General features: G+C 35.8%; 5 protein-coding genes across 6 annotated transcripts; 1 reads left to right on the top strand and 4 right to left on the bottom strand.

Moving 5' to 3' along the window:
- Window positions 1–252: 252 nt before the first annotated feature.
- Window positions 253–1,301, bottom strand: LOC116000121 (putative RING-H2 finger protein ATL71). Its single transcript, XM_031240151.1, has 2 exons — window positions 1,099–1,301; window positions 253–990 (listed from the first exon to the last, which is right to left on the bottom strand). The coding sequence occupies exon 2, from the start codon at window positions 970–972 to the stop codon at window positions 505–507; it is 468 nt and encodes a 155-aa protein (XP_031096011.1). The 5' UTR covers window positions 973–990; window positions 1,099–1,301; the 3' UTR covers window positions 253–504.
- A 1,736-nt stretch (window positions 1,302–3,037) lies between these two features.
- On the bottom strand, window positions 3,038–3,828 carry LOC116000477 (putative RING-H2 finger protein ATL71). The gene has a single exon (XM_031240566.1). It carries the CDS (start codon window positions 3,755–3,757, stop codon window positions 3,254–3,256), a length of 504 nt encoding a protein of 167 aa, XP_031096426.1. The 5' UTR covers window positions 3,758–3,828; the 3' UTR covers window positions 3,038–3,253.
- Window positions 3,829–4,722: 894 nt separating this feature from the next.
- Window positions 4,723–8,001, bottom strand: LOC115998972 (dnaJ protein homolog). 2 transcript variants are annotated; one of them, XM_031238655.1, is made up of 7 exons: window positions 7,856–8,001; window positions 7,562–7,754; window positions 6,478–6,643; window positions 6,217–6,358; window positions 5,856–6,132; window positions 5,574–5,772; window positions 4,723–5,356 (listed from the first exon to the last, which is right to left on the bottom strand). In XM_031238655.1, exons 2-7 carry the CDS (start codon window positions 7,709–7,711, stop codon window positions 5,034–5,036), a joined length of 1,257 nt encoding a protein of 418 aa, XP_031094515.1. In that variant the 5' UTR covers window positions 7,712–7,754; window positions 7,856–8,001; the 3' UTR covers window positions 4,723–5,033. The 2 variants fall into 2 exon arrangements, with proteins under 2 accessions (XP_031094515.1, XP_031094516.1); XM_031238656.1 differs by having other exon boundaries at window positions 7,562–7,760; window positions 7,856–7,971.
- A 6,145-nt stretch (window positions 8,002–14,146) lies between these two features.
- Window positions 14,147–16,717, top strand: LOC115999017 (glycosyltransferase BC10-like). Its single transcript, XM_031238735.1, has 2 exons — window positions 14,147–15,611; window positions 16,304–16,717. Exon 1 carries the CDS (start codon window positions 14,506–14,508, stop codon window positions 15,595–15,597), a length of 1,092 nt encoding a protein of 363 aa, XP_031094595.1. The 5' UTR covers window positions 14,147–14,505; the 3' UTR covers window positions 15,598–15,611; window positions 16,304–16,717.
- A 189-nt stretch (window positions 16,718–16,906) lies between these two features.
- LOC115999018 (vacuolar protein sorting-associated protein 60.1) lies at window positions 16,907–20,332 on the bottom strand. The gene is made up of 7 exons (XM_031238736.1): window positions 20,264–20,332; window positions 19,370–19,521; window positions 18,452–18,545; window positions 17,898–17,969; window positions 17,679–17,790; window positions 17,259–17,398; window positions 16,907–17,124 (listed from the first exon to the last, which is right to left on the bottom strand). Exons 1-7 carry the CDS (start codon window positions 20,330–20,332, stop codon window positions 17,071–17,073), a joined length of 693 nt encoding a protein of 230 aa, XP_031094596.1. The 3' UTR covers window positions 16,907–17,070.
- Window positions 20,333–20,973: the final 641 nt, after the last annotated feature.

Here is a 20,973-nt window from a genome sequence, read left to right as displayed (position 1 = left end):
CATTTTTTTAGCTTCTAATCTTGTGATAAAATGTTGAATAGCCCACTCCGGCCCGACAATTTATAGAAGGGTTAATCCTTAGTCTCTTGTGACAAATTTCACCCCTGCGAGCTGCCCGTGGGCAGCTCTTAATCTATTAAGACAGATCGTGTGATGAGGGTATATACTTTCCTGCAGGGTATAAGCAGCATTTTCTATTTTACTATTTGATAGCACTTCATATTTGTTACTAGATATATAACTATAAAAGAATTTACATATCATTAAACTAGTCCAATGTACTTGAATTCTATTCTACCTAGCTAGCTAGTTTATCAGCAGCACCAAGAAAGTTATTGATGATCATAGGCTTACCTCACAAAATATACCATTTAAACTTGCTCACAAAGAAAAAATTAAAAATTCTCTAGCCCGACTTCGATCTTCACACCTTGCACAACTCAGTTGTCGACGCGTGAAACCAACTGAGTTGTCTGTACAAAATCATATCAAGTGTGTCTTTTACTAAAAACCAATTGAGTCGTCTGTGCAGAAACGAAACGCATAGTGCATTTCGGCATCTGGTTTAGGAGATGGGAGAGGAGAGTTTCGACAGAGTGGGCAAGTAGGGCGAAGCCTGAGCCAATGATCAACGCAGTTGACGTGGAAAAGATGGCCACAATCAGGTAAAAGCCTGAGAATATCAGCATCCTTATACTCTGCTAAGCAAATACAACACCCTGAAGATGAAGAAATGGCGGAATCCCCTTCATTCTGCTGCGAATACAGAAGCTTCTGGAATCCCTCTAGCGTAGCTTCATCAATGCCTAATCGCCTCTTTCTACGTGAAGTATTGCCTGGCCAAACACCAACAAAAATGTAGCAGAAATAAGCAATGACTGTTAAGATTAAAACGATCAAACATCCCACACTTTCCAGTTCTTCGCTCAAATCATCCTGGGAACCACCTCCTACAACTGTGTCATAATCCATCTTGTCTGTGTTTGCTTTCTGAAAAAAAAAAAAAAAAAAAAAAAAAGATTAGGGTTTTTGGAGGTATTCAAAAGGGAATGGATTTGACATAATAAATTAAAGATGAGTAAAAGCCTGGATTTGGACCTGAAGAAACCGGTGACGGTAAGATCTGGTGTTGATATCTTATGACGCTCGAAATTAAAGCATGAAAGATCATGAAGAAGACAACTTATCTGTATAACGGCCCAGGTAATTGATTTTCCTTCTGCTCTAAGATTGGTTAGTCAAAACAGAATTTTGTTCCATTTTTATCTTCGTTTTTTGTTTCTTCTCCCATATGGGTTGCAGTGTTTGACTTTGATCCACTGTTTACAAGTTGGTTGCAAGTCTCAAGAAGAGATTATGATGCTTGCGCAGCCTATTATTAGCCAATCATTATTGTGTGGACTACGTTTACAAACACATAAAATATATTATTTTAGCATTTAAAATATATTATTATAATTCATAAAATGCATTATCTTACTTCAAAATATTTATTATTCTAATGCGTGCACAGAGCAAAAAATTTTTAAATATCAACACAGCATCGTTTTAAACCACGGTACACACAATAATTTACCCCTATCAGTCCATAATTTACCCCTATCAGTTCATCATCCCAAATTATACCATGGGCCGATCTATCTTGTATTGTAGATATTGATCTGAAAACGACATTTAAATTATGTAACTACAATTAACATATAAGGTACATAAAATGTGGATGGATCATGCTCCACAATTATCAATTAACTTAGAGTCCTTTATTGCGTTTGCAGTCTCTTAAACTAAACTTGGACGTGTTTATTAATCAGAGAAAGGAAAATAAAATAAAAATACATTTATTTATCCATTTAGAGCACAGAAAACAAAGAATGAAGAATGAAAGAGTAAAGAAAGGAAGTAAATGTAATTGTTACATTACGTTATGATTAGCAGCAAAAGCCAATAAAGCCATCCACTTGTCTGTTTTGCCAGCTCAATATAATGCATTCAACATTATTTGTATAATTTAGCCTGATAAGTCCACCATTTCTTGCAAATTTGTCTTCAGGATTTCATTTTCTTCACATGTATATTTCTTCTGGTCGGTAGGCAATCACCTCCACCCTGATTGAAGAAAAAGGATTATATGTCCAAAGATACTATGTCAATATATATTTTATATCACTTTTCCATCATTTTTCTTCTTCTTTCATCACATCAATCAACCGACTTTATCATTATAAGATATAATGTTACATTATAGTAAACACGGTGTTTTTTATTCTTCGATTTTGAATATAGTGACTTAATCCCTTGAATATTAATGCCTTTGTTTTTTGTCCTTAAAGGTTGATGCTGATGTGATACTTTTAGCACTCAAATGAGTAAATTGCATATCACAATTAGAGTGAAAAAATATTATTAATGTCGGGTAACCGTATAAATTTAAATTATAAATTTGTTACTGTACTTCTTTGATAAATATGGACCAAAAACACCACTTTTGTTTTATTTTAGAGATCAAAAGTTATCAATAATCAATCTATATAATTGAGGAACCAAAATTTTTATTTTTTCCAAACATTATATGAGTTGATATATCATCATTAAATAATTAGGAGGGACAAAGCTAGGATTGTTCCTTGAAGAAGCTAATCATTTGTGTTGATTGAATTAGCTGTGTTCTGGCAAAGAATTAATCATGACTTATCCATGTAGCATCATCATATCATTTTCTGTATGCATTCACAATAATAAACTATCCACATGGTGACAAGTGAAGGATTAAACTAATCCAATCTTGAGTATACATACACAATGCAAAACCAAAAAAAATAAAAAAAATAAAAAAATCTTGAATCCTAATCTACCCACCTACCTACTTGATCAGCACCATCAGGAAAGCTATTGATAATCACAAACTTACCTTAAACAAATAAAAGAAAAAATAGAAACCTCTACTCCTACTCTACAACTTTAAATAAAGAAGATATAAACCATGATATCTTTAACTATGTCTTGACATTCATTAACCAGTTGAACTGTGCTTGGACAGATAGCAAACATACCTTAAACAAACAAACGAAAAAATAGAAACCTCAATTCCTACCCTAAAGCTTTGGTAAAAAAAGGTAGATCGTGATATCTTTAATTATGTCTCTAGATTCGTTAACCAGATGAACTGTGCCCGAACTTGCTTTCCTCACGAATTGAAGGTAGATCGTGATATCTTTAATTATATCTCGGGATTTGTTAACCAGATGAACTGTGCTTACCTTACGAGAGGAGAGGGGAGGGGAGATGGGAGGGGGGAGTTTCGACAAATGGGGCAAGTAGGGCGAAGCCTGAGCCAAGGGTCAACGCACTTGGAATGGAAAAGATGGCCACAATCAGGCAAAAGCCTAAGAATATCAGCGTCCTTATAATCTGCTAAGCAGATAGAACACCCCGAAGAAGAAACGGCGGAATCCCCTTCATGCTGTTTCGCCTGCGAGTACACAAGCTTCGGGTAGCTCTCCAACGTAGCTTCGTCGAGGCCGAGCCGCCGCCTGCTCATCCGCTCCTCATCGTCATCCTCCGCCGCCGTGACGGCGCGTCTACGCGAGGCGTTTCCGGGGCGAGTTTTAACGCAAACGTAGGAGAAATAAGTGACGACTACGAGGATTAAAAGGATTCCTATGGAGAAGCCAATGCTGTACCCAAAACCGCCGGGATTCTCCTGCTCTCCTGAATCATCCCCGGAATCAGCGGCCACCATTGTGGTGTTACCCGTCATGTCTGTGTTTTGGAGTTTTCTGGGAAAACGTGGAGAAAAGATGATGGGTTTGGGTTTGGAGGTATGGTGAAAGGGAAATGGATTATATTGAACTATTGAAGTTGATATAATAAAGTAGAAGGGTAGAAGATGGTATCAGGGTAGTCATTTAGCTAGGAAGGTAATGTATAGGGCCCTGTAGGAGCGTTATTATATATAATAATAATATTATTATTATTATAATTTATAAACAAATCAAAGTATTAAAGTAGAGACAGAAACCTCAAGCAACTCATAAAGAACAAAGAATCTCTAAAGTTGAAACTTGCCAGTTTGCATCTTTCATTGGTTCAGTCATCAACTTCCACTTGTCATTTTATGAAAGATGAATAATATTTAACAACTAACATTTTCTTGGTTAAACCCGTGTAGAATTTTCTGTGATTGGAACATAATTCTCATACCTAACAATTAGACCAAAATTTGTAAGTGCAATTTTTTTCCTAGACACCCAAAAAAAGATGAGTGATTTACTTTAATATTTAGTTTAACATGCGCTCGTGGGGGGTATGCCAAGTGAAAAGTCATACTCCAAAAGCAGGGAAGATAGAGCTAAACGGCAGAACAAACCGGTGGAGGTAAGATTTGGTGTTAATAGCTAATGAAGCATTTAACTCTGTTGACTTAAACCTAATGCAAATATAATGAATGTAAATCCAACCTATTTAAGTATAGCCATGCATATTATGTCAACAATTTTGCATCATTAATTTATAAATAAATAAAACAGCCTCTGTGGAATGTACAAAGGGTCATATGAATTTGTATCTGTGAGACTGACTACCTGAGTTAATACCTTCATCCAAGATCCCAAGGATACATTGAAGATCAAACTTCTAGTTCATTAATATTTGACAATTTTTACATTAATTATCTATTATCAATCAAGCAAAATCAAAGGGTAAAATAATACTCCACATGAACTGTCAACATTTCAACAAAATGTGGATAAATAAATAAATCTGCAGATAACATTGTTGAGGCACACATCAATGCAAATTGCAACTTTTAGGCACTCTTGAAAAGAAAAAATTAAAACAATAAATGTGTCTTACATTATCAGTTTGTGCTGCGGATGAAATTTGCCAAACCATCAAAACTATAAATCTAAATCCTATAGCACATGACAAATTTCTAGAGGTCACCATCAACTCAACTGATCCTATTTGAACCCCTGAGCAAATGGTGGCACTAGAACACTTATGGACTACGGCGTTCCTATTAAAATATTACCAAATCATTGCTGTGCGCACTGCACCCTCTGCGCCCCACCAGGCATATCTTCATCTTCATCGTATGCCTCCTGTGCTTGCTGCTGCTGCTTCCTGCGCATCTCTTCTTCAATGTTTACATCATGCAGAGTGGTCTCCTCACACTCATCCAATTCCATATCAGTAATTTGCTTTGAAGGCCTTGGGGGCAGCACACCCTCGAGAGCTTTGCATTGGTCAGGAGACAATGATTCAGGGAAATCAACAGTGAAGTGGATATAAAGCTTCCCTCTCATAAATGGCTTCTGGTACATCGGCATGCCTTCATCATTTATTGCCTTAAATTGATCTGCAACATAGATATCAGAACCATCAAAAGACAGTTACAAGAACATAAACTCTAACAAGGATAAGCAACCCAATATAGAGCCCATTGAAATCATACTAAAAAAATATACAACACAGGAAGGTGAAAATCCAATGGCAACATTTCTTGTTATATAAAGTCCACTTCTTCATAAAACACAGCAATCAGAAACCATTCCTTACTAGGTAGGAGGACTTACCAGGCTTAACAACTTCTCCAGGTTGTGACTTAATGAGGAGCTGCCTATTATCTAGGTGTGTTAAGATATATTGGAAACCACAAAGGGCCTCAGTTAGGGTCAATGTGTGCTCAAAAAAGAGGTCATCTCCCTTTCGCTTGAACTTTAGGTGCTCCTTCTGTTGCAAGATAAACACTATATCTCCAGTGACAGTATCAGGCTGAACAAAAAATCCTTTCAGATATCAGTGACAAGTTATATATTACAAAAAATAATGAAATACAACTATGCAAATGTACTTACAGCTTCATCAGCCTCTCCAGGGAATGTAATCTTTTGACCATTCTGCATTCCCTTCTCCACATGAACTTCCAAAACCTTCTTCTCCTGCACTACCTTCTCTCCCTTGCATTGAGGGCACCTGTCTTTGTCATTAATAGTCTCACCAGTACCCTTACACTCATTGCAAGGGTGCTGCATCTGCTGAATCATAGATGGGCCTAGGTGTCTGATAGAAACTTTCATCCCAGACCCTTGACAACCAGAACATTTCATTGAAGCACCTGATTTAGACCCTTTCCTGAAAGGACAGAGCAGATTACTAGATAAGATAACTAAATAACATAAACACATATACCTAAACAAGATTGGATGAAACATTTACCCCTTGCACTTCACACATAGAACATTGCGGGACAGAGAAAGCTTCTTTGATGTCCCATTGTAAAGGTCTTCCAAAGAAACTTTAAGAGGGTGAACAACATCCTCTCCCCTTCGTTGCCTACGGCCTCTGCTGCTCCCACCACCTGGAACCAAAATAAGTTGAAGGAAATATACATTAGTTTATTCAGATATACTGAATATTGCAGAAAGTGCAAGTAGATCACAAGGCAGTATTAGTGAAATATTAAAATACAGGACATACCACCAAATGGACTGCCTCCGAAGAATGATTGGAAAATGTCAAATGGGTCATGCATACCACCTCCACTGCCCATTCCTTCCTTGAGGGCTTCTTCACCATACTGATCATAAATCTCACGCTTCTCAGGGTCACTCAGAACCTCATAAGCTTGAGCAAGCTCCTTGAACTGCAAGAAACAAGTATAACCACTCAATACTCCACTAATAAGTTTACAACAATTTTCCATTCAAAATTTTCAGTTTCATTGAAAAGCAAATATATAAAGGCTTCTGCAGAAATGATCCCAAATTATGCCCACTCAGACTCTTCAATAATGCACTTATGTGACTACATTACAGGTAATTGATATGATGGTCAAGTAAGACTTTCACAATGACTCGTTGAGCTTAAGAACTCATACAGGAGCAACAACATAATTTTTGTATTGGAGCCAATAAATAGAGCTAACAACTAGACTGGCATTAGGAGAAAGTTCAATTAGACATCAAAGAAGCTGCTTTTAATGAAACATGAGGAATGTGAATTTTAAATTGGTCAGCCACCAAAATGTGAACGTTCTTAACTCACAAAACAATGAAAGCTGTGAAGTCAAGCAGGTCACAAAAATGAGAAAAAATAAATAAACCTTTGTACTTTCTATCTAGTGAGATGAAACAAATGGTTGGTTCAGAGAGGCAGGGATAGAAAGAAAATTGTAAGAAATGTAACACCTTGATCTCCTATTTGTCTGCACACTGACGTTTGTTACTTGCTGAGTGGCACCAATATTACCTGTTTAATGCCTACCAAGAATTGACAAAATACATAATTTGTGGATATAGTTTCCTAATTTGGGTATGTTCGGGTCAAATTGTAACATTGGACTGCTCCTATCAAGTATGATTAGCTTAAGGGGTCTATGGAGTAAGGGATAAAACCCAATAAAAACTCCAAAGCATGAAAGTGGATCCATACAAGACACGTAAGCTACAACCAAAATCCAGAACGAACTGCTCTAGGAAATGAAAATGAAAATGATTCTCCAAACGAACATAAAAATTACTAATTAAACCAAAAAATTTAAAACCAAACAAAAACTCGATACCTTTTCTGGATCCCCACCCTTATCGGGGTGGTTCTTAATGGCGGCTTTACGGTAGGCCTTCTTGAGATCATCTTGGGAAGCTTCCTTAGGAACTCCCAAGATCTCATAGTACTTGGTGTTATCGCTCTTCTTCGGTGCTCTCGAAAACATCTTCCTCTCCTTCTCAGATCGCTTTCACAAAATCAAATAAAATCTGCAAGTATAATCAACCAATCAGTTCGATCAATGGCACATAACAAACATACAAGTACAATCGCGCATAAAAATAGAAAGAGAGAAAGCTGAGAAGCTGACCTATGCGAATCGCAGAGGGAATAGGGGAGAGAGGCCTTCGGAGCTTTGCCCTTTCAGTGTGAGAACCAAAGAGGGTTAGGGTTGGGACGAAGGCGTGGTTATATGGTGGATAAATCAACGGTCTAGATTGGATGACCACCGACCATATCACACGGCAACAAACGAAGAATCTAGAACCCCTTAAGCTCACGTTTGGTACAGTGGTACTCTAATATGGGAGAGGAGTACTACGTATGCACCCAATAATACTATGGAAAATACTATTCAGTATTAAACCTCCTAAATTTTTTTTTTTAACATTTTCACTCTATGATGTGATTTATATTTATTAAATATTATGAATGGACTGATTCAGATACTTTTAATTAAATATTAAATAATTTAATTAAATTGTATCACACCCAAGATGGAAATTTTTAGGATGAATACTTCCAATATTAGGGTGTGTTTAGAAAGTTAGAAAATGATTTCTGAAAAATGTTTTATAAAAAATGACTCATTTCCATAAAACATTTTCCTTTTATACGTTTGGTTGCATTCTATAAAACTGTCTTAGTGTGTTTGGTTCATTTTCTGAAAAATGAGCATAATTATTTATAATTTTAAATATTTAAAAGGGAAAATGGCATCTTTAGTCCCTGAGTTATAGGGGTAGTGTAGACTCAGTCCCTAAGTTATGGCTGTATGCGAGTTTAGTCCCTCAGTTATTCACAAAGTGGCGAGTTTAGTCCCTGGACATTAAATTTGACGAAAAAATTAAAAAATATTCAAAATTTGAGGGGTAAAATAGGAAATTCACATTTTATTATTATTCTTATATCAAAACCACTTTTACAGCATTATTTTTTCACTTCTTAGCCTAATTATTTTCAAGATTTTTCATTTTTAAAAGCATTTTAATAACTTTCAAATGACTTATTAGTAACCTGACTCTCGTATAACACACTTAAAACCTAGCACAAATAAAGAAATGCATGATCATTGTATTTAGGTGTATGAAACACACTATCCTAACAAGTTTTTATTTTTTTTACTAAGCAACAAATGTAATACAATTAAAACTTTTGAGATTTTTTTACACACTATCCTATCTCAAAAGTTTAATTTTATTACATTTGTTACTTAGTAAAAAAATAAAAACTTGTTAGGACAGTGTGTTTCATACACCTAAATACAATGATCATGCATTTCTTTATTTGTGCTAAGTTTTAAATGTGTTATACGAGAGTCACGTTCCTAACAAGTCATTTGAAAGTTATTAAAATGTTTTTAAAAATGAAAAATATTGAAAATAATTAGGCTAAGAAGTGAAAAATAATGTTGTAAAAGTGGTTTTGATATAAGAATAATAATAAAATGTGAATTTCCTATTTTACCCCTCAAATTTTGAATATTTTTTAATTTTTTCGTCAAATTTAATGTCCAGGGACTAAACTCGCCACTTTGTGAATAACTGAGGGACTAAACTCGCATATAGCCATAACTTAGGGACTGAGTCTACACTACCCCTATAACTCAGGGACTAAATATGCCATTTTCCCTATTTAAAATATATAATGGTGGTGGTGGTGGGTGGGTAATGCAGTAGTGAGTGGTGGTGGGTGGTGGGGTGGTGGTGGTGGTGGCGATGGGGGGGGGGGGGGTGAGGGGTGTTGGTAGTGGATGGTGGTGAGGGGTGTTGATGGTAGAGGTGAATGGTGGGGTAGCAAGTGGTGGTTGGTGATGATGGTGGCGGCGGGAATGATCGGATGTTTTACTGCTGCAAACGGAAAATGACTTTCCCACAAAAAAATGGGAAGTCATTTTTGGAAAATCACCTCAATTTTTCATTGACCATATCCATATTTTTCATTGACTTCCATTTTTTCCTTCTAGCTGAAAACCTAGAAAATGATTTCTCCAAGTTTCCAAAGAAACCCTTATATTCAAATTGTACGTAGCAATAATATAATACTAAAAGTATTGAGTAATTGCATAATTTAAACCAAATAATATGATATGAGAACATCATACTCAAATTACCTACATAATGTTATATAACTTTAACTAAATACACTATACAAATTTAAATTAGAATTAATATCATTTTTAGTCATATCTCACAATCTACTTTTAGTTTTTCTTAAACATCCCATTTGATCATAGTATTATTATTACATGACCAAATCCATCAACAACACCTTTGAAATCTCATTAGATACATGGACAATGATTTTATTTATAAATTTTTTTAAAAATTAAATGATCACAACTTTGTTAGTAATCAACCCAATGAAAAAAGTATCGTCTTCATGTGATTAAAGCCGTCAAAACGGGCTTAACCCATCGAGTTAGCCCGTCATGCCCCGCGAAAAGGGCAGGGCGGGCTTTGATATTTTGGGCCCGTAAAGCCCGCCATTGCCTAACCCGCGAGCTTGGCGGGTCGACAGGGAGTATCACATTATATATTTGATTATTTATTAGTTTTTTTGAAAACGATTATTTATTAGTTATTTTAATAAATATTTAATATTTTTTTATATTAATTTTTATTTAAATTTAAAATATTTAAAATTTGGCGGGCCCCACCAAGGCCCGAGGGCTTAAGGCGGGACGGCTTTCATTAGGCCCGTATTTTGTCAGCTTTTTAGCCCGCACTCGCCATATGCCCCGCCGCCTCGTTTCAACACCTCTACATGTGATTCTCACATTGGCGCCTCCTGTCATGACCTTTAAGTCACACGAGTAACCAACTATGCTAAGGTTATTGTCATAATTGCATACTTTAACGAGAGCATCCACAACTGTGGATATTATTTGGTTTATGTTAAAATTGATCCAACATGGCAGGAGAGAGTGAAATTGGTACCTCTGCGAAACTAGTTTTTGGAACAGTAAGCTCTCTACAAATGGATCCATAACTGTGCCACAACAGCACTCGGTGGACGCGTCAGGTGCGCCTGACACATCTAATTTTTTTTTTATTATTTTTTTAATATCATATTTGTTTTATTTTTTTTCATCCCCTCTTATTTTCGCTTTCCTAATCACACTTAAAAAAAAAACTTCTCAAAAACTCGTGAAAAAACTCTATTGATAAGGATGTTCTTAATCCAGGATCACTATTGGCAGATGAGTCATAGTTTTAGTTGCGTATACAAAGCAACCGTAACTAATTAACTGAAAAACATTCCTTCTAAGAAACAATTATTCATGAAAAGCATCATTATACAGCGGAGTGTATTTGGCGAAGCTAATTATGAAATACTTGTAACGAGGGGAAAAAAGAAACAACAACACGAATATGTCACAATCCATAGGGAGGGTGCTAGAAGATATCAGATATGCAACCCTCATTCAAAATCATCTCGATTCATGATAAGTCGATTTGCATAGTAGGTACGTGTCTTCTCTATGAATGTGTTAATGGAGCAAATTCAATTTATCCAAATCAATTATTTAATAGCATAGATAAAATAATAATTGTACTATTGATTTTATCGACCATCGGTGTAATAATTTAGGTAATCCTAATATGCCATAAATACAGTTAATTTTCTTTCCTTATAGTTTCCCCAATATCTGCTCCTTAAATCTCTTATGGACATAGCTAACATTTTAACATTTGCCCGAGTCCTCACTGGAGTCGACAAATCTTATGTTATGACCGACCAATCTATTTAGTTGTCCGCTCACCCAGCTACTCTACTCGGCCAGTCAGGTGAGACTCCTCTAGGCACTCGGTTTCTTACCCTCGCCCAGCTCTCTAGCATGCCCATTTTCTTCGGGCGCTGCTCGGCGCTTCGCCTGAGCATCTGTTTGCATGGCTCTATTCCTTGGCCATGCTACTAACTATTTGATTACCTATAGGTCCCATCTGATAACTCAATTGGCTCCCTTGACTGTTCTTCCTCCCGCCTATCCACGCCAGGCATCCTTCCGTCTAACTGACCAACTTTACTTGTATGCCCGTATAACTGTATGCGTCTGCCTAATTGTCGGCGCCCGCTTGACCGACTAGACAATGCTCATCCAACCGGTACCATATCTTTCACACTCGGCCTATTCGCTGACTTCGCCTATCCTCTCATACCTAGTCCGACTAGGTGTATACCCATCCATCAGGTACCCTGCATGTGTATACTCAAATGATTATTTATTTATTTTGTAAATGCCGACAAGAGAAATACTTTTTGCTCCAAAATTGAATGTTTGTGCCCCATTCCCCCACATAAAAGTAACACAAGAAAATAAGTTTAAAAACATTTCTTTCATCTCATATTATATTTTACTTTAATAATGGTACAACAAACATACTACTAATTTAGTAATTTTAAAGCTCTGGTTATTTATAAATTTATACACACAATATCACATATTACTCATGCGACAAGGGTTGTTGTAATGTTAAAATCATCCAAAGTGATTCCAATGAGGCGTTAATTTTACCATTCAGCAATCGATCGAGTTGAGTTCACCTCCTACTAAAGTTGTTTAAGTTTTGGGTAACAACTATATCACGTGGTGTTTGGTTAAGTTATACAACATTCTCCAAGAAATGTAATACACCTGGCCTTCACATCGAATTTTGAAAAGAACGTGATTCACTCACAATTCTTGAACTATCTAAAATTCTCATGCATATTTACTATTTTTTTCATTTTCATTCTAATTGTTATAATATATATTTTATATTAGTGTATTATATGTATCATATTTAATTATTTTTGTAATTATATATTCTATTTTATTTTTATTTTGTCATGTTAGCTTATAAAGGAATTTTGGTTCTCAAGTTCAAATTCTTAATTAATTATTTCTAAATTATGTACTTATATATGTTACCATTGTCTTATTTATTTATTTATTTTGATTTCAAAATTTATTGAAATACATGAAAATATGTTAAGAGTATTAAAAAAATAATTATAACATAAAAAGATAACCCTTAAATCAAACATGTTTATACTATATATTCCAATTTCAATCAAATATATGAATGTAACATTTATTAAGGTAATATTACATTTCGTAAACCAAACATTCACTAAGAATATTCCTTGGACAAATGATTGAAATGAAAACGTACTATTAAGAGGCGTGCCTAAGTTGTTGCCTGGATAGCCCCTCCGTTTGATCAACAAAAACTGATAAGGACAAATAGATTTTTTTTTAAATATATAGTTTAATATTTAAATATAATAATAGCTCTATATTACCCCAAGTTGAGAGGTATAAAATATAATTTAAAAGCTCTATTGACATTTATTTCTTTAATTCTTTAACTAGTATTTGATATGCGTGATATACAAAAATATATGTCTAATATTAATTGAGTAGATATGCGTGATATACAAAAATATATGTCTAATATTAATTAATACTCAATGCCATATTTTTAATTATATTATAATATTTTCTAAACAATAGTATATAATTTTGTTTAAATTCTGATAAAATTCTTATTATATTAAAAGTATAGTTGATAATTTAAGTATTCCGTAATAATTATTGTATGATTAATATTATTAAAGTAAGAATTTTTAAATATGATAAATTACTAAATATAATTATAGTAACATTTAATTAAAATCTAAATAAAATCAAACATATTTCTTATATAACTTTTCTCTTATATTTCTTATATATAACTCGAATATATAATGTCTAATGTCTACATACATTATTACTATCGAATAATAAAAGAAATGATAAGATAACATGTATTATAACAGTAGAGATATTTTGTAAAAAAAAATAAAATTGTAGAGTACAATTCTTATTTCAGTATTGTAAAAATCGCGTCTAGGTGCTGTCCAACCGTGACGTTTTAGCATTTAGGCCCCACCTAGTCAATCGGCTAACTAGCGCCTAACTTGATCACCTCGGCGCCAAATTGGCCGAGTTATTATTTTTTAAATTTATTTATTTATTTACTTTTTTTTTTTTTTTTTTTTTTTTTTTTTTGCAATCCTATGTGTATGTGTGTGTTTATATATATAGATTAGATTTAGGTATATATTTAAATTTAAAACGTTACGAGAATGTAAACAAAATTGACATTATTACACATCACATAACAAAGATGCTTAATAGCTACACAACATAATCAAACTTTATTTTGGTCAAAATTCCCACATAAGCAATTTGTAAGTATGGGAAATACTAATGGCAAGTATATATTATATATTTATGGGAATTTTATGTCTGTATGATATGATGGAAATTTTAATGTATTATTTTAAACCAACAAAAAATGGAAGATGGAAAAAAATAGTAGAAAAAGTCGATTTTTTAGAGCCTAAAATTAGAAAAAATAAAAATAAAAAAAAAATAGAAAAATTCTCTCACTGTATCGTCCTCATTCTCCATCACCATTGTAGAATAATAAGGCCTCCAATCCTCGCCATTTCTCTCTGCCACTTTCATCAATCTTCTTTCCCCCCTCCCCCCCTCTCTCTAGCCCATATATATACATAAAATCCTCCATCCTTTTCATTCTTCATCCCATCTTTATTGTAAACTGCACATATGCCACGAATTTAACGATTCCCGGAAGCCCTTCTCGTTGTATGTGCAGATGTTCATATAAAAAGATTAGATAATTTGTGTTAAAGATTTGTTTTTTTTTTTTTTTTTAATTGGGGTTTTCTTGGATTGATTTGGGAAAAATGTTTAATACGCCATTTGTTCTCTCCTTTGCTCTTCTGTTATCTTGTCCGCTTCTCTTCGTGTTTGTGCCGCGGTTTCTGCCGCCCAAACACGTCGAAATCTCTCTCCCGGATGAGCTTGATGACCTGGCGCTTTTCCGCCGCGCTAATCTCGCCGCCGTCCACCGTGGAGGTGGTGGTGGGGTTAGGGGGGTGGGCTCGGTGTCTCATCTTGGGACGATTAGTTCGCGGCCGAAAATAGCGTTTCTGTTTCTGACGAATACTGACCTTCATTTCGCGCCGTTGTGGGAGAAATTCTTCGCTGGGAACGAAGGGTTGTATAATATTTACGTACACGCGGATCCGTCCGTGGAGATCACGCCCCCGGGGGGCGTGTTCCAGGGGCGGTTTATTTCGGCGAAAAAGACGGAACGGTCGTCCCCGACGCTGATCTCCGCCGGACGCCGCCTCCTCGCCGCCGCGATCCTCGACGATTCGTTGAATTCCTATTTCGCCCTAGTTTCGCAGCACTGCATCCCTCTGCACTCCTTCGCCTTCGTGTACACCTCCCTCTTCGCTCCCCAGCTCGCCGAATCGTCGTCTTCGTCTTCGTCGTCGCCGAGGCTCCCGATGTTCCGGAGCTTCATCGAGATTTTGTCCGACGAGCCCCAATTGTGGGACCGCTACGTCGCCAGGGGAGAGGACGTGATGTTACCGGAAGTTCCGTTCGAACGGTTCCGGGTCGGGTCGCAATTCTTCGTCCTGGCCCGACGCCATGCCTTGATGGTTATAAGGGACCGGAGGCTATGGAGGAAGTTCAGATTGCCGTGTTTCGATAAGGACACGTGTTACCCGGAAGAGCACTATTTCCCGACGCTTTTGTCCATGGAGGACCCCGACGGCTGCACGCATTACACTCTCACACGTGTCAACTGGACCGGGAGCGTCGGCGGCCACCCGCACACGTACCACCCGCCGGAAATCTCGCCGGAGCTCATTCACACGCTCCGGCAGTCGAATTCGACTTATTCCTTCCTCTTCGCCAGGAAGTTCTCCTTCGACTGCCTGAAGCCGCTGCTAGAACTAGCGGATCGGGTCATCTTCAAGGACTAACTCCGGTCGGTCAGGTAAGCTTTCCAATTACAGCTCCGTTCATTAAGCTTGATCTTAACCACCGAGTCAACTCGGTCGGGTAGGGAATTTATAGTTATTGGCCAAAATATTTATTATTACCTATTTTTATGGCGACGTTTATGTCCGGTTTAACTGTTCCAAAACACAGAAATTATGGCTAAAAATGCGAGTAGTTGCATAGTAGTTTTCCCAAGAGACCAAGATTAATAATTCTATTTTTTTGTTTCACTTTTGGTCCCTCGGCTATAATACCATTCCATTCCAAATTAGGTGATTAACTATCAAAATTTTTAATTTTAGTGCATTAAAAAGTCAAGAGCTATATTTTGTGCTTTTTGCCTAGCTTAGGCTAACAAATGTGAAAGGAATTGAATAATCATGTATCAAAATTGAAAATCTTAATAGTCAGAGACGCAATTGAATTAGATAGATTGTTACGTTTGTTTTCCAATTCAGCCTCAGAATATAGCACAATTAGATATTTGCTAATTGCTAATTAATGTATGTTGCATTAGTTTTGGCTATGTGCAGTTGTAGTGCACGTGTTATTAATGCTGTTTAGTTGTAATGTGGCCTTAGACCATTCATGTTACACTTTGGAGTTATGTTTTCATGCTTCTGTTTTGGACGTCTAAGATCCGCCATTGACGGCTGCAGCTAATGGTGTTTGACTTAAAATTTGCAGGAAGGCCATACATTTCTTCTTTTCTGGGTACTCAAAGCAGCTTAGGGTCAAGGTGCCAGCGCAGAGGCCTAATAATTTAAAAAAAAAAAAAAAAAAAAAAAAAAAAAAAAAAAAAAAAGAAAAAAAGGAATGGTGTATATACGTACGTACAGTGCAGGGAATGATGAGTTCATCTGTGTATTGTTTTTTTTTTTAATTTTTTTTTATTTTAGGTGTGGGAATTTATGTGAGAAAAAGGATGGAAGGTGTAATGGTGTGTGTGGGCTTAGAGTGGAGTTGGAAAGGGGGGAAAAAGGAAGAACGCAAAAAGTAGCAGAATGCTCGTTGCATTTCTTCCCCCCTTTTCTTTTCAGTAAATTTAGTCTTAATGCTAATATAATAAAATACTAAATGAAAGATCTCCCATTTGCTCTACCTGACGACTCATTTCAATTTCTTTTTTGTTTTATCGTGTCGTCTTCTGTTTATATACAAGTACCTTGTCACTGTGTGTCGGCTGAAATTCGTGTTTCATGCTTTGGCTTCTTTTGCAGTATGTGTTTGACTTTGAACATTTATTAAAAAAATTTTAAAAAAAAAAAAAATACTCCGTACAAGTGCATATAGTTGTAAATTAATCCATTATTACGACACATTAATTAACACCCAGAACTGTAACAAATACGAAGTACACTGCACAGTATGTTTATGTCAAGCATTTGCCAACCAATATTTGACATTAGGGAAAAATGAAGGAGTCAAAAGTACTACTGTGGTGCATGGTGTAGCTAACCGCGAAGTGAGGCCCGGGGGACAGCAGGTAAGCCCAGTTCATCTTCCGCCTGTCAAGGATCATTCACCAAACTTTATAGTTAGTTTCAGCACAACTTTTACTTTCCATCAGTATATATAGGTTTTATTGAATTGAATTGAATTCCCTAATTTAATAGCCCAGAATATCAGAATTCACAAGTACCTGATTTGGTACTGGGGCATGCCCAGTTGGTGCTGCTGGCAAGTTAAGCTCTGAGTCCAGATCGGGCTCCTTGTCTGGTTGAAGGTATGAAGGGACACTGTCACCTTCAGTTTCCATGTCCGCTTCCAAAGCATCAAGCTCTGCATCGTGGAGATGACAATAAAGTTTCTGAGATGTGGTAATTTCATAGAAAACGGAAAACCATGTTCTAAACTGACTAAAAGGCTATTTTTCTGGATATAGCTCTGCTTTAGAAGGAAATTTGGAAGACAGCTTGATCAATAAAAACAGCAATCTCTATGAGTCTATGTCATGTTTTACCAAGGGAGAAAAAAGATGTATAAAAAATTAATTTTGCTGGGATATCTTTCTCCAAATTCAATATTAAGTATCATATCTAAATTTGACATCTAAGCTTACCACCCATGAGTTCTTCTTCATCAATGTCCTCTGGAACACTGTAGCTTCTACCAAGGGTTTCTTGAATTTCATTGCTAACATCCATAAGGTCCATCATTTCATCTTGCAAGTTCTACATCAATTTCCCATTATGAGCTACTCAAATTGTTATGTAAGAACTAAGAATGCAAAAAGAATATGAAATATATAGAAGGATTAGAAGTAGATGTGAACACAAACATCAATGTCTTGAATCTTCACAGTCTTCATCATTCCTTTCAACTCTTTATTAGCTGATTTCAAAGCTGACATCTGGAGAAAAAGAAAGAGTGAGCACCAGAAAATTCAATTATAAACAAATTGAAGTATGAAACTAATGCCCAATTAAGCCTCAAGTATAGTCTACAGATAAAATTGAGACTACTTGGGAATTTGTGATACTTAGGACACAAAATCAAGAGATCCCTTCCTCAAAACAAGTTGATTATTGTCCTACATCTAGGGAGGTAGACAGCAGGTTCCAATCAGGTTGCAGAATAAACATATCCTTACAAGATATGACCCATAAGCTGTGCCCCATGGGGGAACTATCAAGAAGAAGACATACTTCACTGTGAATTGACCTAGCCCAGAGAGCATGAAATGGTTCAAGTATGCATTCAGATATTTCAATTTCAAACACAATGGTTTTCTAGAGTATGTTACACAAGTAGATTTAGCAATTGATGAAACACAAGTAGACTAAGCAAACAGGTCAAGCCAGGAAAAAAGCATAGAAGGTTCATTAAACATACTGTTTGCTGAGCATCTTTGATCCCCTCAGAAGCAAATGCAACTTGATCTAGGTTGAATGTCTGATTATAGAGCATATCACGCTGACCTTCATACCTGTTCAGAGTTACATGACAGTTCATATATGGACAAAAACAACAAATACATTTATAATGTGAGGGAATATAAATCATATTAACATAAATAGAAACAACTGATAAAGCACAACTATGAGAATCCCACTTAACATCGAACTAAACAGGTATAGAGAAATATCTTTACTCCTAATTAAATCCAATGCCCTACAATGTGCAATTCTTCTCTGAATGGTAGTAGGAGGAAACAATAGAGAAATTACATAATAACCTACAAAGTTTTAATTTTTAGCCAATTGCCTACATTCTGAAGCACAATTTTTTCTGTTCTTATTCAGCTACAGAATTTTTTTAAGAGCTAAACTCAACTCTGTTTTACAAGATTCTTATAGGAACCGTTTTCTGTTTCTATTCACAAACAGATTCAGGGATTGAACATTAAACTTTAAGGTAAGATCAACATAGCTAGTACTGTTATCAACATGTCTAGCTGCACCAAAAGAAGCTGAAGATAAACTGAAAACCACATTTCTCTCAATTGTGATATTGTAATTCAACAAGTCAACTTAAGCTTTCATCACAAGCTCATATTCTTTTCATTGTTTCAGTACATGAACATCTTGCTGGAAGAGGTTTTAAAAAACAAAATCAAGAAGAAACAAATAAGCTCCTATTTGTGTTTTTACCTTTTGTTTCTATTTTGCAATTATGAATGATGTAAGAGTCTAAATAATGGAAAGCTGAAATGTAAAGTAATGTCATCTGCCAAAACTAACAGGACTAATGTGCTTAACACACTTTAGTGATGCAATTCATACTCTATAAACAAGCAACAATATAACTCACATCCTCTTTTGCTTGAGAACCCTCATGGCTCGAGCTTTGACGGCCTCTTGAGCTGGACCAGGCCTGGTCTTCTTTATCTGCTCTTTGTATCTTGCAAGTTCAGCATCCAGCTTCTTGATTTTGTCATCCACGGTGTCACCTCTTTTATTAATCTGCAAGATTTGATATATATTTGATTAAAGTATCTTCTCAACCAACAACTAACAATAGCACTATCCCCAAAACACAGAACCGCAGAGACAAAATACTAGAAAAATACAGCCTTTAATGCCACAGAGAGCCCAGTCAGAGTGTCAGACAACTATCACAGCTAGACAACAATATACAACTTCCCAACCAATCAACAGTTTGTATTCACCAACACAAGCAGACTCAAATTCAAGCAATATACATTTACAAAGCAAACAACGAAATAATCAATAAATACTATTTTCACAGGCTCTCAACTTATAGCTTATAGCTTAAATAAGTTGCAAGAAATCAGGACTAATACAAGATCACAAGTAGTAAGCTAGTATGAAGTGTTTAAGACTTATAGCTTAACAACTAATTCAAAAGATACACCAAAGCTCTACCATTAATCTTCATAACCACCTCAAAAAGTGTCAGTATCAGACCCTAAGCAAGCTTGAGTTTTCTATCGACACAAAACCCATGAAAAACAGATTCCGGCTGGTTTATAGCACAAATACTCTAGCATAAAACATCTAGAAACACAAACTCAGCATATAATTTTTTATTTTTTATTTTTTAAAAAATCAGCTTCTCTGTTTTGCTAATTGCTGTGAAATTTCTGAGCTCCATAGATGGAGACCACACTATAAAACTTTTCAGCTGTGCTAGTTCTTAATAGGCAACAATTGAATCAAATCACAAACAAGTTTGCCATAATACCCGATCGGAAGCGTCTTGAATGGACGGAGGAGGCTCTTTGTCTTTCTTAACACCGAAGACTCTCTTCATTTTCCTGTTCTGCGACTTTGTCGGGTTAGCGTGAGATTGAGGGTCGCGAATTCAAGCTACAAGCCGGAGATCGAAATCGTGATGATATATATGTGTACGGGAGAGAAAATGCCGAACCGGCAAGCGTTGAGAATGTAATGATACGACTTTGAGTCTTCAACCAAGGGAAGCTGTGGACGAAGTTTCTAAGCAACAAGAGCTTATTTTCGCGATGACGACGTGAAGAGTTGAATCGAAGAAGGGTTTCCTTGTTTGGCCCGTTTCGTTTGGGGATTTCGGATAAGCGGATCCTTCCGGGTTCAGAAAAGTATCATTGTTACCACATAGCTCAATTAATTTGATTGATTATTAATATTTACATTTCATCAAGGAATTTTAGAATTAGGAGATCTTCACCGATTAAAGATTTAAATTTTTCTAATTGAAGGGTTACCGAATTTGAAATATTTTTAAATTAATTATTCAATTAACTTGGTTAACATTATTACATAATGACATTTACTTGGTGCTTATATAATTTAGTAAAATATTTTAGTCAAATTAACATTAATTTCCCATATTTTTTATTGTCAATTTTTGAGCATTAAGTATACCATTTTTAATTCCAATTTCTACTTCAATCTCCACACAGCTGTATAGAT

This window comes from Ipomoea triloba, chromosome 12 (genome assembly GCF_003576645.1).
Source record: "Ipomoea triloba cultivar NCNSP0323 chromosome 12, ASM357664v1".
NCBI classification, from domain to species: Eukaryota; Viridiplantae; Streptophyta; class Magnoliopsida; order Solanales; family Convolvulaceae; genus Ipomoea; species Ipomoea triloba.
This window is presented reverse-complemented; position numbering and strand designations above follow the sequence as displayed.

Coding starts and splice junctions, on each gene's coding strand:
- LOC116000121 (XM_031240151.1), bottom strand. CDS start 972: ATGGATTATGACACAGTTGTAGGAGGTGGTTCCCAGGATGATTTGAGC.
- LOC116000477 (XM_031240566.1), bottom strand. CDS start 3,757: ATGACGGGTAACACCACAATGGTGGCCGCTGATTCCGGGGATGATTCA.
- LOC115998972 (XM_031238655.1), bottom strand. CDS start 7,711: ATGTTTTCGAGAGCACCGAAGAAGAGCGATAACACCAAGTACTATGAG. Junction 6,133..6,216: donor CTATGTGTGAAGTGCAAGGG/GTAAATGTTTCA, acceptor CTGTCCTTTCAG/GAAAGGGTCTAAATCAGGTG. Junction 5,773..5,855: donor CTGGAGAGGCTGATGAAGCT/GTAAGTACATTT, acceptor TTTTTTGTTCAG/CCTGATACTGTCACTGGAGA.
- LOC115999017 (XM_031238735.1), top strand. CDS start 14,506: ATGTTTAATACGCCATTTGTTCTCTCCTTTGCTCTTCTGTTATCTTGT.
- LOC115999018 (XM_031238736.1), bottom strand. CDS start 20,332: ATGAAGAGAGTCTTCGGTGTTAAGAAAGACAAAGAGCCTCCTCCGTCC. Junction 18,546..19,369: donor GTTCTCAAGCAAAAGAGGAT/GTGAGTTATATT, acceptor AACTCTGAACAG/GTATGAAGGTCAGCGTGATA. Junction 17,125..17,258: donor ATGCCCCAGTACCAAATCAG/GTACTTGTGAAT, acceptor GATCCTTGACAG/GCGGAAGATGAACTGGGCTT.